Source organism: Dendropsophus ebraccatus, chromosome 2 (genome assembly GCF_027789765.1).
Source record: "Dendropsophus ebraccatus isolate aDenEbr1 chromosome 2, aDenEbr1.pat, whole genome shotgun sequence".
Taxonomy (NCBI): domain Eukaryota; kingdom Metazoa; phylum Chordata; class Amphibia; order Anura; family Hylidae; genus Dendropsophus; species Dendropsophus ebraccatus.
Genome location: NC_091455.1, coordinates 217,504,563 through 217,523,269, shown reverse-complemented (window position 1 = coordinate 217,523,269; position 18,707 = coordinate 217,504,563). Strand labels below are relative to the sequence as shown.

The 18,707-nt window shown below is 54.5% G+C and overlaps 1 protein-coding gene across 1 annotated transcript in view; it reads left to right on the top strand.

The window, feature by feature from the left end:
* The window catches only part of ST8SIA6 (ST8 alpha-N-acetyl-neuraminide alpha-2,8-sialyltransferase 6), a 44,697-nt gene extending 27,548 nt beyond the window's left edge, over positions 1–17,149 (top strand). The window contains exons 4-8 of the mRNA XM_069960659.1: positions 2,415–2,501; positions 3,857–4,001; positions 11,913–12,025; positions 14,709–14,801; positions 16,572–17,149. Of these exons, the coding sequence (XP_069816760.1) occupies positions 2,415–2,501; positions 3,857–4,001; positions 11,913–12,025; positions 14,709–14,801; positions 16,572–17,040 (907 nt within the window). The 3' untranslated portion in view covers positions 17,041–17,149. The remainder of the gene's footprint in view (positions 1–2,414; positions 2,502–3,856; positions 4,002–11,912; positions 12,026–14,708; positions 14,802–16,571) is intronic.
* Positions 17,150–18,707: the final 1,558 nt, after the last annotated feature.

Genomic DNA, 18,707 nt, shown 5'->3' with positions numbered 1-18,707 from the left:
ACCTCCTGTACACCCCGCTGCCTCCTCTCCTGCTGCCTCCTCTCCTGCTACATACCTCCTGTACACCCCGCTGCCTCCTCTCCTGCTACATACCTCCTGTACACCCCGCTGCCTCCTCTCCTGCTGCCTCCTCTCCTGCTACATACCTCCTGTACACCCCGCTGCCTCCTCTCCTGCTGCCTCCTCTCCTGCCACATCCTGCTGCCTCCTCTCCGGTCACATCCTGCTGCCTCCTCTCCTGCCACATCCCTCCTGTACATCCTGCTGCCTCCTCTCCCTGTACACCCCGCTGCCTCCTCTACTGCTGCCTCCTCTCCTGCCACATCCTGCTGCCTCCTCTCCTGCTGCCTCCTCTCCTGCCACATCCTGCTGCCTCCTATCCCTCTCTCCCGCTGCCTCCTCTCCCTGTACACCCTGCTGCCTCCTCTCCGGTCACATCCTGCTGCCTCCTCTCCTGCCACATCCCTCCTGTACACCCCGCTGCCTCCTCTCCCGCTGCCTCCTCTCCCTGTACACCCCGCTGCCTCCTCTCCTGCCACATCCCTCTGCCTCCTCTTCATGTAGGCCCCTCTGCCTCCTCTCCCGCCACATCCTGCTGCCTCCGCTCCGGCCACATCCCGCTGCCTCCTCTCCCTGTACACCCAGCTGCCTCCTCTCCGGCCACATCCCGCTGCCTCCTCTCCCTGTACACCCAGCTGACTCCTCTCCCTCTCTCCTGCTGCCTCCTCTCCCACCACATCCCGTTGCCTCCTCTCCCTCTCTCCCGCTGCCTCCTCTCCATCCACATCCCACTGCCTCCTCTCCCTCTACACCCCGCTGCCTCCTCTCCCTGTACACCCCGCTGCCTCCTCTCCCTCTACACCCCGCTGCCTCCTCTCCCTGTACACCCCGCTGCCTCCTCTCCCTGTACACCCCGCTGCCTCCTCTCCCTCTACACCCCGCTGCCTCCTCTCCCTGTACACCCCGCTGCCTCCTCTCCCTCTACACCCCGCTGCCTCCTCTCCCTCTACACCCCGCTGCCTCCTCTCCTGGTCACACTGATGGAGTCCTCTCCTGTGTGAGTGCAGACATCTGGATAATATATAGGGCTCTGTCTGCTGACACCCGTACATTATATGGATGTTATATTGCGCTATTACATCTAATCTTAATAAACCTTTTACAGCTCTGCATCTGTGAAGGATGATTGATCCTTAGTGACATATTGTGGCGGCGGCTCTATGTGTGTGCTCTATGTGGTGGCGGCTCTATGTCTGTGCTCTATGTAGCGGCGGCTCTATGTGTGTGCTCTATGTGGCGGCGGCTCTATGTGTGTGCTCTATGTGGCGGCGGCTCTATGTGTGTGCCTATGTGGTGGCGGCTCTATGTGTGTGCCTATGTGGCGGCGGCTCTATGTGTGTGCTCTATGTGGCCGCGGCAGCTCTATGTATGTGCTCTATGTGGCGGCGGCTCTATGTGTGTGCTCTATGTGGTGGCGGCGGCTCTATGTGTGTGCTCTATGTGGTGGCGGCGGCTCTATGTATGTGCTCTATGTGGCAGTGACTCTGTGTGTGCTCTATGTGGCGGCAGCTCTATGAGTGTGTTCTATGTGGCGGCAGCTCTATGTGTGTGCTCTATGTGGCGGCGGCTCTATGTGTGTGCTCTATGTGGCGGCGGCTGTATGTGTGTGCTCTATGTGGTGGCGGCGGCTCTATGTGTGTGCTGTATGTGGCGGCGGCTCTATGTATGTGCTCTATGTGGCGGTGGCTCTATGTCTGTGCTCTATGTGGCGGTGGCTCTATGTGGCGACGGCTCTATGAGTGTGTTCTATGTGGCGGCGGCGGCTCTATGTATGTGCTCTATGTGGCGGTGGCTCTATGAGTGCATTCTATGTGGAGGCGGCTCTATGTGTGTGCTCTATGTGGCGGCGGCGGCTCTATGTGTGTGCTCTATGTGGCGGCGGCGGCTCTATGTGTGTATATGTGTATATCGATGCTTTGTGTTGGACTTCATTATGTCTTGTACATAGGGGATAAGGAAATGCTGATATAGATATATAGGATATATAAGAGGAAACAATAGCGCCGCAGCCTGTGGCCGAACATCACGCTGAGCAAAAACAATACAGCCCAAAAGTCGGCCAAATGGAATGATTTTTGGTGGGACCAGTGGGCCGTCTTACTGGGGCCATGAAATGACGTCAGCGGAAAGATTCAGGCCTGAGAAGGAAAGAGATACCTGTTCCCGGAGGTGTCTGGCAGCGGCTTATTCCTCTCTCCTCACACTTAGTGAAGCATTCAATCAGACCCACCATCCATGTACCCCAAAAGCATCAACAGATACCCCACGCCTCACCAGCCCAGAATGCTGACAATCTAATATAATCTATGGAGACGATGAGCGACACGTTGCAGTAACGGCCGCTCTCCCTGCAGGTACTCAGAGGATTGTTACATCCAGGCCGTCAATGACATCCACAACTGCACCTGGCGGAAGAAGCCGCAGGAATATGCTCGATTCAGGTACCGCCATATCTCATTTGCTCTGAAGGTCTATAGGAGGGCGTACAGGGGGGCGTACAGGAGAGTGTATAGGAGGGCGTATAGGGGGCGTACAGGAGGGCGTACAGGGGGGTGTACAGGAGGGCGTATAGGGGGCGTACAGGAGGGCGTACAGGAGGGCGTATAGGGGGCGTACAGGAGGGCGTACAGGGGGGTGTACAGGAGGGCGTATAGGGGGCGTACAGGAGGGCGTACAGGGGGGTGTACAGGAGGGCGTATAGGGGGCGTACAGGAGGGTGTATAGGAGGGCGTATAGGGGGGCGTACAGGAGGGCGTATAGGGGGCGTACAGGAGGGCGTATAGGAGGGCGTATAGGAGGGCGTATAGGGGGCGTACAGGAGGGCGTACAGGGGGGTGTACAGGAGGGCGTATAGGGGGCGTACAGGAGGGTGTATAGGAGGGCGTATAGGAGGGCGTACAGGAGGGCGTACAGGAGGGCGTATAGGGGGCGTACAGGAGGGCGTATAGGGGGCGTACAGGAGGGCGTACAGGAGGGCGTATAGGAGGGCGTACAGGGGGGCGTACAGGAGGGCGTACAGGAGGGCGTATAGGGGAGCGTACAGGCTTTCTATAGGAGGGCGTATAGGAGGGCGTACAGGAGGGCGTACAGGGGGGCGTATAGGAGGGTCTATAGGTGTCTTCTGTATATAGTGGGGTACACTGCAGCCTTCTGTATATAGTGGGGTACACTGCAGCCTTCGGTATATAGTGGGGTACACTGCAGCCTTCTGTATATAGTGGGGTACACTGCAGCCTTCTGTATATATTGGGGTACACTGCAGCCTTCGGTATATAGTGGGGTACACTGCAGCCTTCTGTATATAGTGGGGTACACTGCAGCCTTCTGTATATATTGGGGTACACTGCAGCCTTCTGTATATATTGGGGTACACTGCAGCCTTCGGTATATAGTGGGGTACACTGCAGCCTTCGGTATATAGTGGGGTACACTGCAGCCTTCTGTATATAGTGGGGTACACTGCAGCCTTCTGTATATAGTGGGGTCCCCCAGAAGTAGATGTAAATCTAAGCCTTACCCTCATCATCATCATCATCATCATTCTCTTCATGACCCTCCTCATCCTCCTCATCATCATCTTCCTCCTCCTCCTCATCTTCCTCCTCCTCCTCATCATCATCATCCTCCTGTTCATCCTTCTCATCATCCTCCTCCTGTTCATCCTTCTCCTCCTCCTCATCCTCCTTCTCATCATCCTCCTCCCATCTGGATAGCCGGATTGATGGCAGATAAGCCTATGAGGGGAGGTTCCCTTTAAGCAGCTTTGCTGGGATTGATCTTGTGACTTTCTTTGCAGGTTTTCCTTGTCTTCCTGCTGCAATGCTGTCGGTAACTTCATTGTCTCGCAGAACAATACCTCGCTGGGAAGTAACATCACTTATGAAGTAGAAAGTAAAAAGAACATTTTAATTGCAGAGGACATTTACAGAATGCTGCCGCAGGTGAGAAGCCGCCGCCTCATTATCCGCTGCGTCGGGAATTAATTACACCTTATTAGTGGTAATGTAAATGAAATGGCACCTGCTGAGAGCCCACACACCATCACAGCAGCCGCACACCATCAGGGACGTCACAGAAGCCGCACACCATCACAGAAGCCGCACACCATCAGGGACGTCACAGAGGCCGCACACCATCACAGAAGCCGCACACCATCAGGGACGTCACAGAGGCCGCACACCATCAGGGACGTCACAGAAGCCGCACACCATCACAGAAGCCGCACACCATCAGGGACGTCACAGAGGCCGCACACCATCACAGAAGCCGCACACCATCACAGACCTCACACCATCACAGAGGCCGCACACCATCACAGAAGCCGCACACCATCACAGAGGCCGCACACCATCACAGAGGCCGCACACCATCACAGAGGCCGCACACCATCACAGAGGCCGCACACCATCACAGCAGCCGCACATCATCAGGGACGTCACAGAGGCCGCACACCATCACAGAAGCCGCACACCATCACAGAGGCCGCACACCATCACAGAAGCCGCACATCATCAGAGACGTCACAGAGGCCGCACACCATCACAGAAGCCGCACACCATCACAGAGGCCGCACACCATCACAGAAGCCGCACACCATCACAGAGGCCGCACACCATCACAGAGGCCGCACACCATCACAGATGTCACAGAGGCCGCACACCATCACAGAAGCCGCACACCATCACAGATGTCACAGAGGCCGCACACCATCACAGAGGCCGCACACCATCACGGACGTCACAGAGGTCGCACACCATCACAGATGTCACAGAAGCCACACACCATCACAGAAGCCACACACCATCACAGAGGCCGCACACCATCACAGAGGCCGCACACCATCACAGAAGCCATACACCATCACAGAAGCCACACACCATCAGGGACGTCACAGAGGCCGCACACCATCACGGACCTCACACCATCACAGACGTCACAGAGGCCGCACACCATCACAGAAGCCGCACACCATCACAGAGGCCGCACACCATCACAGAGCTCACAAAGGCCGCACACCATCACAGAGGCCGCACAAAATCATAGAGGCTGAACATCATCACAGACGTCAAAGAATCCGCACACCATCACAGACCTCACACTATCACAGAAGCCACACACCATCACAGAAGCCACACACCATCAGAGACCTCACAGAGGCCGCATACCATCACAGAAGCCACACATCGTCACAGAGGCCACACACCATCACAGACGTCACAGAGGCCGCACACCATCACAGAGGCCACACACCATCAAGGAGGACGCGCACATTCACAGAGGCCGCACACCATCAGGGACCTCACAGAAGCCACACACCATCACAGACCTCACAACATCACAAAGGCCGCACATCACAGAAGCCGCACACCATCACAGAAGCCGCACACCATCACAGAGGCCGCACACCATCACAGAGGCCGCACACCATCACAGAGCTCACAAAGGCCGCACACCATCACAGAGGCCGCACAAAATCATAGAGGCTGAACATCATCACAGACGTCAAAGAATCCGCACACCATCACAGACCTCACACTATCACAGAAGCCACACACCATCACAGAAGCCACACACCATCAGAGACCTCACAGAGGCCGCATACCATCACAGAAGCCACACATCGTCACAGACGCCGCACACCATCACAGAGGCCGCAAACCATCACAGACCTCACAGTGGCCGCACACCATCACAGAAGCCGCACACCATCACAGACGTCACAGAGGCCGCACACCATCACAGAGGCCACACACCATCACAGACGTCACAGAGGCCGCACACCATCACAGAGGCCACACACCATCACAGACCTCACAGAGGCCGCACACCATCACAGAGGCCACACACCATCAAGGAGGCCGCGCACCATCAAGGAGGACGCGCACATTCACAGAGGCCGCACACCATCAGGGACCTCACAGAAGCCACACACCATCACAGACCTCACAACATCACAAAGGCCGCACCATCACAGAAGCCGCACACCATCACAGAAGCCGCACACCATCACAGAGGTCACAGAAGCCGCACACCATCACAGAAGCCGCACACCATCACAGAAGCCGCACACCATCACAGAAGCCGCACACCATCACAGAAGCCGCACACCATCACAGAGGCCGCACACCATCACAGACCTCACACCATCACAGAAGCCGGCCACCATCACAGAAGCCGCACACCATCACAGAGGCCACACACCATCACAGACGTCACACCATCACAGAAGCCGCACACCATCACAGAAGCCGCACACCATCACAGAGGCCACACACCATCACAGACGTCACAGAAGCCACACACCATCACAGAAGCCGCACACCATCACAGACCTCACACCATCACAGAGGCCACACACCATCACAGACGTCACAGAAGCCACACACCATCACAGAAGCCGCACACCATCACAGACCTCACACCATCACAGAGGCCACACACCATCACAGACGTCACAGAAGCCACACACCATCACAGACGTCACAGAAGCCGCACACCATCACAGAAGCCGCACACCATCACAGAGGCCGCACACCATCACAGAAGCCGCACACCATCACAGAGGCCGCACACCATCACAGACCTCACAGAGGCCGCACACCATCACAGACCTCACAGAGGCCGCACACCATCACAGAGGCCGCACACCATCAGGGACGTCACAGAAGCCACACACCATCACAGAAGCCGCACACCATCACAGACCTCACAGAGGCCACACACCATCACAGACCTCACACCATCACAGAGGCCGCACATCACAGAAGCCACAGAAGCCGCACACCATCACAGAAGCTGCACACCATCACAGAGGCCACACACCATCACAGAGGCTGAACACCATCACAGAAGCCGCACACCATCACAGAAGCCGCAAACCATCAGGGACGTCACAGAAGCCGCACACCATTACAGACCTCACAAAGGTCGCACACCATCACAGAAGCCGCACAACATCACAGTACTCACAGAAGCCGCACACAATCACAGAAGCCGCACACCATCAGGGACGTCACAGAAGCCGCACACCATCAGGGACGTCACAGAAGTCACACACCATCACAGAAGCCGCACACCATCAGGGACGTCACAGAAGCCGCACACCATCAGGGACGTCACAGAAGCCGCACACCATCACAGAAGCCGCACACCATCAGGGACGTCACAGAAGCCGCACACCATCAGGGACGTCACAGAAGTCACACACCATCACAGAAGCCGCACACCATCAGGGACGTCACAGAAGCCGCACACCATCAGGGACGTCACAGAAGTCACACACCATCACAGAAGCCGCACACCATCAGGGACGTCACAGAAGTCACACACCATCACAGAAGCCGCACACCATCAGGGACGTCACAGAAGTCACACACCATCACAGAAGCCGCACACCATCAGGGACGTCACAGAAGTCACACACCATCACAGAAGCCGCACACCATCAGGGACGTCACAGAAGTCACACACCATCACAGAAGCCGCACACCATCACACAAGCCGCACACCATCACAGAGGTCAAAGTTATATACGTTGAATTATTGCATTGTGACTCTCCCCCCCCCCCCCCAACCAGTGCACCGTGCCCTCTGTATCTGCCATACTGCCGCTCCCCCAGTATATAGCCAGTGCACCGTGCCCGCTGTATCTGCCATAGTGCCGCTCGCACAGTATATAGCCAGTGCACCGTGCCCGCTGTATCCACCATAGTGCTCCTCCAGTATATAGCCAGTGCACCGTGCCCGCTGTATCCGCCATAGTACCGCTCCCCCAGTATATAGCCAGTGCACCGTGCCCGCTGTATCCACCATAGTGCTCCTCTAGTATATAGCCAGTGCACCGTGCCCGCTGTATCCACCATAGTGCTCCTCCAGTATATAGCCAGTGCACCGTGCCCGCTGTATCCACCATAGTGCTCCTCTAGTATATAGCCAGTGCACCGTGCCCGCTGTATCCACCATAGTGCTCCTCTAGTATATAGCCAGTGCACCGTGCCCGCTGTATCTGCCATAGTGCCGCTCCCCCAGTATATAGCCAGTGCACCGTGCCCGCTGTATCCGCCATAGTGCCGCTCCCCCAGTATATAGCAGGTGCACCGTGCCTGCTGTATCCACCATACTGTCACTCCCCCAGTATATAGCCAGTGCACCGTGCCCGCTGTATCTGCCATAGTGCCGCTCCCCCAGTATATAGCCAGTGCACCGTGCCCGCTGTATCCACCATAGTGCCGCTCCCCCAGTATATAGCCAGTGCACCGTGCCCGCTGTATCCACCATAGTGCCGCTCGCCCAGTATATAGTCAGTGCACCGTGCCCGCTGTATCCACCATAGTGCCGCTCCCCCAGTATATAGCCAGTGCACCGTGCCCGCTGTATCTGCCATACTGCTGCTCCCCCAGTGTATAGCCAGTGCACCGTGCCCGCTGTATCCGCCATAGTGCTCCTCCAGTATATAGCCAGTGCACCGTGCCCGCTGTATCTGCCATACTGCCGCTCCTCCAGTATATAGCCAGTGCACCGTGCCCACTGTATCTGCCATACTGCTGCTCCCCCAGTATATAGCAGGTGCACCGTGCCCGCTGTATCTGCCATACTGTCACTCCCCCAGTATATAGCCAGTGCAACGTGCCCGCTGTATCCACCATAGTGCCGCTCCCCCAGTATATAGCCAGTGCACCGTGCCCGCTGTATCCACCATAGTGCCGCTCCCCCAGTATGTAGCCAGTGCACCGTGCCCGCTGTATCCACCATAGTGCCGCTCCCCCAGTATATAGCCAGTGCACCGTGCCCGCTGTATCTGCCATACTGTCACTTCCCCAGTATATAGCCAGTGCACCGTGCCCGCTGTATCCACCATAGTGCCGCTTCCCCAGTATATAGCCAGTGCACCGTGCCCGCTATAGTGCCGCTCCCCCAATATATAGCCAGTGCACCGTGCCCGCTGTATCTGCCATACTGCCGCTCCCCCAGTATATAGCAGGTGCACCGTGCCTGCTGTATCCGCCATAGTGCTCCTCCAGTATATAGCCAGTGCACCGTGCCCGCTGTATCCACCATACTGCCGCTCCCCCAGTATATAGCAGGTGCACTGTGCCCGCTGTATCCACCATACTGCCGCTCCCCCAGTATATAGCAGGTGCACCGTGCCCACTGTATCTGCCATACTGCCGCTCCCCCAGTGTATAGCAGGTGCACCGTGCCCGCTGTATCCACCATACTGCTGTTCCCTCAGTATATAGCCATTGCACCGTGCCCGCTGTATCCGCCATAGTGCCGCTCCCCCAGTATATAGCCATTGCACCGTGCCCACTGTATCTGCCATACTGCCGCTCCTCCAGTATATATAGCCATTGCACTGTGCCCGCTGTATCCACCATACTACCGCTCCCCCAGTATATAGCCAGTGCACAGTGCCCGCTGTATCCGCCATAGTGCCGCTCCCCCAGTATATAGCCAGTGCACCGTGCTCACTGTATCTGCCATAGTGCCGCTCCCCCAGTATATAGCCAGTGCACCGTGCCCGCTGTATCCACCATACTGCTGCTCCCCCAGTATATAGCCAGTGCACCGTGCCCGCTGTATCCACCACAGTGCCGCTCCTCCAGTATATAGCCAGTGCACCGTGCCCGCTGTATCCACCATAGTGCCGCTCCCCCAGTATATAGCCAGTGCACCGCGCCCGCTGTATCTGCCATAGTGCTCCTCCAGTATATAGCCAGTGCACCGTGCCCGCTGTATCCACCATACTGCCGCTCCCCCAGTATATAGCAGGTGCACTGTGCCCGCTGTATCCACCATACTGCTGCTCCCCCAGTATATAGCAGGTGCACCGTGCCCACTGTATCTGCCATACTGCCGCTCCCCCAGTATATAGCAGGTGCACCGTGCCCACTGTATCTGCCATACTGCCGCTCCCCCAGTATATAGCAGGTGCACCGTGCCCGCTGTATCCACCATACTGCCGCTCCTCCAGTATATAGCCAGTGCACCGTGCCCGCTGTATCCACCACAGTGCCGCTCCCCCAGTATATAGCCAGTGCACCGTGCCCGCTGTATCCACCATAGTGCCGCTCCCCCAGTATATAGTCAGTGCACCGTGCCCGCTGTATCCGCCATAGTGCTCCTCCAGTATATAGCCAGTGCACCCTGCCCGCTGTATCCACCATAGTGCCGCTCCCCCAGTATATAGCCAGTGCACCGTGCCCGCTGTATCTGCCATAGTGCCGCTCCCCCAGTATATAGCCAGTGCACCGTGCCCGCTGTATCTGCCATAGTGCCGCTCCCCCAGTATATAGCCAGTGCACCGTGCCCGCTGTATCCACCATAGTGCCGGTCGCCCAGTATATAGTCAGTGCACCGTGCCCGCTGTATCCACCATACTGTCACTCCCCCAGTATATAGCCAGAGCACCGTGCCCGCTGTATCCGCCATAGTGCTCCTCCAGTATATAGCCAGAGCACCGTGCCCGCTGTATCCTCCATAGTGCTCCTCCAGTATATAGCAGGTGCACCGTGCCCGCTGTATCCACCATACTACCGCTCCCCCAGTATATAGCAGGTGCACTGTGCCCGCTGTATCCGCCATACTGCCGCTCCCCCAGTATATAGCCAGTGCACAGTGCCCGCTGTATCCGCCATAGTGCCGCTCCCCCAGTATATAGCCAGTGCACCGTGCCCACTGTATCCGCCATAGTGCCGCTCCCCCAGTATATAGCAGGTGCACCGTGCCCACTGTATCTGCCATAGTGCCGCTCCCCCAGTATATAGCCAGTGCACCGTGCCCGCTGTATCCACCATACTGCTGCTCCCCCAGTATATAGCCATTGCACCGTGCCTGCTGTATCTGCCATACTGCCGCTCCTCCAGTATATAGCCATTGCACTGTGCCCGCTGTATCCACCATAGTGCTCCTCCAGTATATAGCCAGTGCACCGTGCCCGCTGTATCTGTCATAGTGCCGCTCCCCCAGTATATAGCCAGTGCACCGTGCCCGCTGTATCTGCCATAGTCCCGCTCCCCCAGTATATAGCCAGTGCACCGTGCCCACTGTATCCACCATACTGCCGCTCCCCCAGTATATAGCCAGTGCACCGTGCCCGCTGTATCCACCATACTGCTGCTCCCCCAGTATATAGCCAGTGCACCGTGCCCGCTGTATCCACCATACTGCTGCTCCCCCAGTATATAGCCAGTGCACCGTGCCCGTTGTATCCACCATAGTGCCGCTCCCCCAGTATATAGCCAGTGCACCGTGCCCGCTGTATCTGCCATACTGCCGCTCCCCCAGTATATAGCAGGGGCAGGCATTTTGCCGTTTATAATAAGGACGTGTTTGAGTCCGTTATGACGCCAAAGCATTGAGACCGACGCATTTCACACCCAACCTTCCCAGCATCATCATCTGGCGGCAGCAGTATAGTTATGGTCCAGCGCTGCAGGCTGAGGTGGGATCACAGTAGAGATCTAGCGGATTCCTAGACGGCACTGTATCCGGACGATTCCGTCGCTGACGACTCTCCGCAGTGATCACCATCAGTCACATTGTCCTAATTCCACATTCACCTGTCAGGATGTTTTATCTCTTAGCTCCACCCCATTGTCATACACTGTGCTGCACCATCTGACTACACAGGACTTGCTTGTAGTCTGTTACCATGGAGACACACAGACTCACTGTAGGAGTAGTAGAGACAATAGCTTTGATCCAGTTGTTGGCAGATCCGGAGATCTAACAGTTCAGGAGACGTGTCGGTTTCTTGTAATATATAATATTACGGTATAAAGCGCTCGGCTGTCTCTGCTGGAGATGATTGGTCACAGACCGGACGGTAACATGTTCTCTTTGTCTTCCAGTCTCAGCCCTTTGAAGGAATCCCCTTCAAGCAGTGCGCCGTAGTGGGAAATGGCGGAATATTAACCAACAGCAGCTGCGGAGCTGAAATCGATCAGTCAGACTTTGTCTTTCGGTAAGAAGAATAATATAATATATAAACACCCCCCGTCCTTGTGGTACAGTCCACTGACACAGTCTGATGTTTAGTCTCCTCATCTATCAATAAAGTGAACATCTTACCTGATTGGTATATTGGGGTCTCTGGCCGTTACCTGGATTGGTATATTGGGGTCTCTGGCCGTTACCTGGATTGGTATATTGGGGTCTCTGGCCGTTACCTGGATTGGTATATTGGGGTCTCTGGCCGTTCCCTGGATTGGTATATTGGGGTCTCTGGCCGTTCCCTGGATTTGGTAGACAGTGCCCTGTGCAGAATTTGCTTTTGGCGCCAACCCCCTCCCCCCTTCCTTCCCGGACACAGCATCAGAATGGGCAGAGACCACAATGCATGGAGGGAGGGCGCTGATATACTGTGTAGGAAGTGCTGAGGCCACCAAGAAACGTATAGCACTGAACAGCTCCACATACCACCATGTAGTGCACATAATATCCCCTAGTAGCCACCAAACCAACACCACAGTGCAGCCATAAATACTTGTCTACTAGTGATGGACCAGAACCACCGTGTGGCAATACTGCTCCACCTGCAGTGTAACACTATAGTGCAGCAATGAATACTGCTCCACCTGCAGTGTAACACTATAGTGCAGAAATGAATACTGCTCCACCTGCAGTGTAACAACACTACAATGCAGCAATGAATACTGCTCCACCTGCAGTATAACACTATAGTGCAGCAATGAATACTTCTCCACCTGCAGTATAGCAACACTACAATGCAGCAATGAATACTTCTCCACCTGCAGTATAAAACAACACTACAATGCATCAATGAATACTGCTCCACCTGCAGTATAACAACACTACAATGCAGCAATGAATACTTCTCCACCTGCAGTATAACAACACTACAATGCAGCAATGAATACTGCTCCACCTGCAGTATAACACTATAGTGCAGCAATGAATACTGCTCCACCTGCAGTATAACACTACAGTGCAGCAATGAATACTTCTCCACCTGCAGTATAACACTACAGTGCAGCAATGAATACTTCTCCACCTGCAGTATAACACTATAGTGCAGCAATGAATACTGCTCCACCTGCAGTATAACACTACAGTGCAGCAATGAATACTTCTCCACCTGCAGTATAACACTACAGTGCAGCAATGAATACTTCTCCACCTGCAGTATAACAACATTACATAGCAGCAATAAATTCTTCTCCACCTGCAGTATAACAACACTACAGTGCAGCAATGAATACTTCTCCACCTGCAGTATAACACTATAGTGCAGCAATGAATACTTCTCCACCTGCAGTATAACAACGCTACAGTGCAGCAATGAATACTTCTCCACCTGCAGTATAACAACATTACATAGCAGCAATAAATACTTCTCCACCTGCAGTATAACAACACTACAATGCAGCAATGAATACTGCTCCACCTGCAGTATAACAACACTACAATGCAGCAATGCATACTGCTCCACCTGCAGTATAACACTATAGTGCAGCAATGAATACTTCTCCACCTGCAGTATAACACTACAATGCAGCAATGAATACTGCTCCACCTGCAGTAAAACAACTACTGAGCCTTGTATATGGATACCGAGCCTTGTATACTCAGCCTTGTATATGGATACTGTGTCTTGTATATGGATACTGAGCCTTGTATATAGAGCCTTTTATATGGATATTGAACCTTGTATACTCAGCCTTGTATATGGATATTGAGCCTTGTGTATGGATACTGAGCCTTGTATATGGATACTGAGCCTTGTATATGGATATTGAGCCTTGTGTATGGATACTGAGCCTTGTATATGGATACTGAGCCTTGTATATGGATAGTGAGCCTTGTTTATGGATATTGAGCCTTGTGTATGGATACTGAGCCTTGTATATGGATACTGAGCCTTGTATATGGATAGTGAGCCTTGTATATGGATAGTGAGCCTTGTATATGGACATTGAGCCTTGTGTATGGATACTGAGCCTTGTATATGGATAGTGAGCCTTGTGTATGGATACTGAGCCTTGTATATGGATATTGAGCCTTGTGTATGGATACTGAGCCTTGTATATGGATACTGAGCCTTGTATATGGATAGTGAGCCTTGTATATGGATAGTGAGCCTTGTATATGGACATTGAGCCTTGTGTATGGATACTGAGCCTTGTATATGGATAGTGAGCCTTGTGTATGGATACTGAGCCTTGTATATGGATACTGAGCCTTGTATATGGATAGTGAGCCTTGTACACTCAGCCTTGTATATGGATATTGAGCCTTGTACAGTATATGGATAGTGAGCCTTGTATATGGATACTGAGCCTTGTGTATGGATACTGAGCCTTGTGTATGGATACTGAGCCTTGTGTATGGATACTGAGCCTTGTGTATGGATACTGAGCCTTGTATATGGATACTGAGCCTTACATGCTGAGCTTTGTATAGTGATATTGATTTGGAGCCGTTAGGTGGTTATATCAGGCAGAGGATCATTTATGAGACTGTTTGAGGGTCTCTCCTATAGATTTTGCCGCTTATTTGTCGTCCAGCAAACACTGTCTCTCTTTATCTCCATCCATACTGGGGGGGGGGGAGACTACCCTTTCTGACGGCCATAGCATTAGACATGGCGGATGGTGTAGTGACATCTGTGTGCCGTCTCCTTCCAGGTGTAACCTCCCTCCTATCTGGGGAAAGGCCATTGCTGATGTTGGCAATAAGACGGACCTGGTGACTGTGAACCCCAGCATCATCGCTCTGAAGTAAGCCTTGGCGTCTTCTCTGTGTGATTGATCACTTCTTCTCCTCGGTTAATGGGTTAATGAGCGGCAGATGTCACTTTCCAGATGGAGAATTATGTAACATTATGTAAGATTACCGAGCGAGTCCTTGTGGGGGAGAAGATATCTGTGCTCGCACTATTGTAGACTATTGTTTTCTTACTGTCACCAAGAGACCCTCACCAGACAGGACCCCCGATCATGTGATTGCCTGGAGACCACTGATACCTGGAGACCACTGACCAGGCTAGTCTGTGACCGTGGACAGCCCTGATAGCTGGAGACCGGTGACAAGGCTGGACTGTGACCATGGACAGCCCCGATATCTGGAGACCAGTGACCAGGCTGGGCTGTGACCATGGACAGCCCCGATATCTGGAGACCAGTGACCAGGCTGGGCTGTGACCATGGACCGGCCCAATACCTGGAGACCAGTGACCAGGCTAGGCTGTGACCGTGGACAGCCCTGATAGCTGGAGACCAGTGACCAGGCTGGGCGGTGACCATGGACTGCCCCAATACCTGGAGACCAGTGACCAGGCAGGGCTGTGACCATGGACAGCTCCGATATCTGGAGACCAGTGACCAGGCTGGGCTGTGACCATGGACAGCTCCGATACCTGGAGACCAGTGACCAGGCAGGGCTGTGGCCATGGACAGCTCCTATACCTGGAGACCCGTGACCAGGCTGGGCTGTGACCATGGACAGCCCCAATACCTGGAGACCAGTGACCAGGCTGGGCTGTGACCATGGACAGCTCCGATACCTGGAGACCAGTGACCAGGCAGGGCTGTGGCCATGGACAGCTCCTATACCTGGAGACCAGTGACCAGGCTGGGCTGTGACCATGGACAGCTCCTATACCTGGAGACCAGTGACCAGGCAGGGCTGTGGCCATGGACAGCTCCTATACCTGGAGACCAGTGACCAGGCTGGGCTGTGACCATGGACAGCTCCGATACCTGGAGACCAGTGACCAGGCAGGGCTGTGGCCATGGACAGCTCCTATACCTGGAGACCAGTGACCAGGCTGGGCTGTGACCACGGACAGCTCCGATACCTGGAGACCAGTGACCAGGCTGGGCTGTGACCATGGACAGCTCCGATACCTGGAGACCAGTGACCAGGCTGGGCTGTGACCATGGACGTAACACATAATAAGGTTTCATCCACTGTTTAGTTCATAGAGCAACATATGGACTTCCTGCTATTTACGGCCCTATTAAACTCTATAATCAGTCTCTATACAGAGAGCGAACAAACCAGCTGGAGCCTATTCAGAAAGGGGTTGGGCCTCCGATTCCCTCGCACAATGTCCCACTTTATAGGATGGGGGTCACAGTACTGCTTTAATAACCGCCCTGAGCAGCTTATGATGGTGACCTCTTCTATCCCACAATCTCTAGACGACCACAACTAAAATAATCCAGAAATCGCTCCTGCTTCCTCGTGCCCAAGTCTACTGCCTGGTCTGCCCACCTATTGTCCCGCCCCCCTGCCCATAGTAACCAATCAGCTCAAGGCTTTTACTTTCTGAAATAAATGCCTGGATCTGATTGGTTGTAAACTAGACCTATTATATAGATTATCAGACGGTGATAGAAACGTGATGATATATAACAGTTCTCACAATAGTCCGGAATATTCTGCAGTCTGATCTAGAGTCTAGAACGTCTGGACTATTACAGGACGTCTGCCGTCATTATAACCAGACTTTCCCCTTATGTGACTTCTGGCTTTTTCTTTTGCAGATACGGGAAGCTTAATGAAATGAAAGCCGCCTTCCTGCGCAACCTGACCAGTTACGGCGCCTCCTTCCTCTTATTGCCGGCCTTCTCATACAGCAGTAACACCGCCATCTCTTTTGAGGTTCATCACTTGCTGAGGAAATACCAGGCCAAGCAGAGAGCCATTTTTTTCCATCCCAGTTATCTTAAAAGCCTGGCGCAATTCTGGAGGGGGAGGGGGGTGCGGGCGTACCGGCTCTCCACTGGGTTCATGATAACCAGTGCCGCCATAGAGCTCTGCAAGGACGTCACACTCTATGGATTCTGGCCCTTCTCCAAGAACCCGGACGGAAAACCTATCAGCCATCACTACTATGACAACCAGCTGCCAAAACCCGGCTTCCATGCAATGCCCAAAGAATTTTATCAAGTCCTGCAGCTCCATTACAAAGGAGTCCTAAAGCTACAGATCGGAGCGTGCCAGAAGAGGTGAACGGTGCCATAACAGATCGGAGCGTGCAGGGAGAGGTGAGCGGTGCCATAACAGATCGGAGCGTGCCAGAAGAGGTGAACGGTGCCATAACAGATCAGAGCGTGCAGGGAGAGGTGAGCGGTGCCATAACAGATCGGAGCGTGCCAGAAGAGGTGAACGGTGCCATAACAGATCGGAGCGTGCAGGGAGAGGTGAGCGGTGCCATAACAGATCGGAGCGTGCAGGGAGAGGTGAGCGGTGCCATAACAGATCGGAGCGTGCCAGAAGAGGTGAACGGTGCCATAACAGATCAGAGCGTGCCAGAAGAGGTGAGCGGTGCCATAACAGATCGGAGCGTGCAGGGAGAGGTGAGCGGTGCCATAACAGATCGGAGCGTGCAGGGAGAGGTGAACGGTGCCATAACAGATCGGAGCGTGCAGGGAGAGGTGAGCGGTGCCATAACAGATCGGAGCGTGCAGGGAGAGGTAGGCGGTGCCATAACAGATCGGAGCGTGTGGGGAGAGATGAGCGGTGCCATAAAAGATTGGTGCGTGCCGGGAGAGGTAGGCGGTGCCATAACAGATCGGAGCGTGCTGGGAGAGGTGAGCGGTGCCATAACAGATCGGAGCGTGCCAGAAGAGGAGAACGGTGCCATAACAAATCGGAGCATGCCGGGAGAGGTGAGCGGTGCCATAACAGATTGGTGCGTGCCGGTGCCATAACAGATCGGAGCATGTGGGGAGAGGTGAGCGGTGCCATAACAGATCGGAGCATGTGGGGAGAGGTGAGCGGTGCCATAACAGACTGGGGCGTGCCAGAAGAGGTGAGCAGCACTATAATAGATTAAAGCATAACAGAACAGGTGAGCCACATCATGACCGATCTGAGTGCACCAGAAGAGATAAGCGGCACCATAACTGATGGAACGTGCCGGGAGAGGTGAGCGGCACCATAACTTATGGAATGTGCCGGGAGAGGTGTGCAGCACCATAACTGATGGAATGTGCCGGGAGAGGTGTGCGGCACCATAACTGATGGAATGTGCCGGGAGAGGTGAGCGGCACCATAACTTATGGAATGTGCCGGGAGAGGTGTGCGGCACCATAACTGATGGAACGTGTCGGGAGAGGTGTGCGGCACCATAACTGATGGAATGTGCCGGGAGAGGTGTGCGGCACCATAACTGATGGAAAGTGCCGGGAGAGGTGTGCGGCACCATAACTGATGGAACGTGCCGGGAGAGGTGTGCGGCACCATAACTGATGGAACGTGCCGGGAGAGGTGTGCGGCACCATAACTGATGGAATGTGTCGGGAGAGGTGTGCGGCACCATAACTGATGGAACGTGCCGGGAGAGGTGTGCGGCACCATAACTGATGGAACGTGCCGGGAGAGGTGTGCGGCACCATAACTGATGGAATGTGCCGGGAGAGGTGTGCGGCACCATAACTGATGGAACGTGCCGGGAGAGGTGTGCGGCACCATAACTGATGGAAAGTGCCGGGAGAGGTGTGCGGCACCATAACTGATGGAATGTGCCGGGAGAGGTGTGCGGCACCATAACTGATGGAATGTGCCGGGAGAGGTGTGCGGCACCATAACTGATGGAATGTGCCGGGAGAGGTGAGCGGCACCATAACTGATGGAATGTGCCGGGAGAGGTGTGCGGCACCATAACTGATGGAATG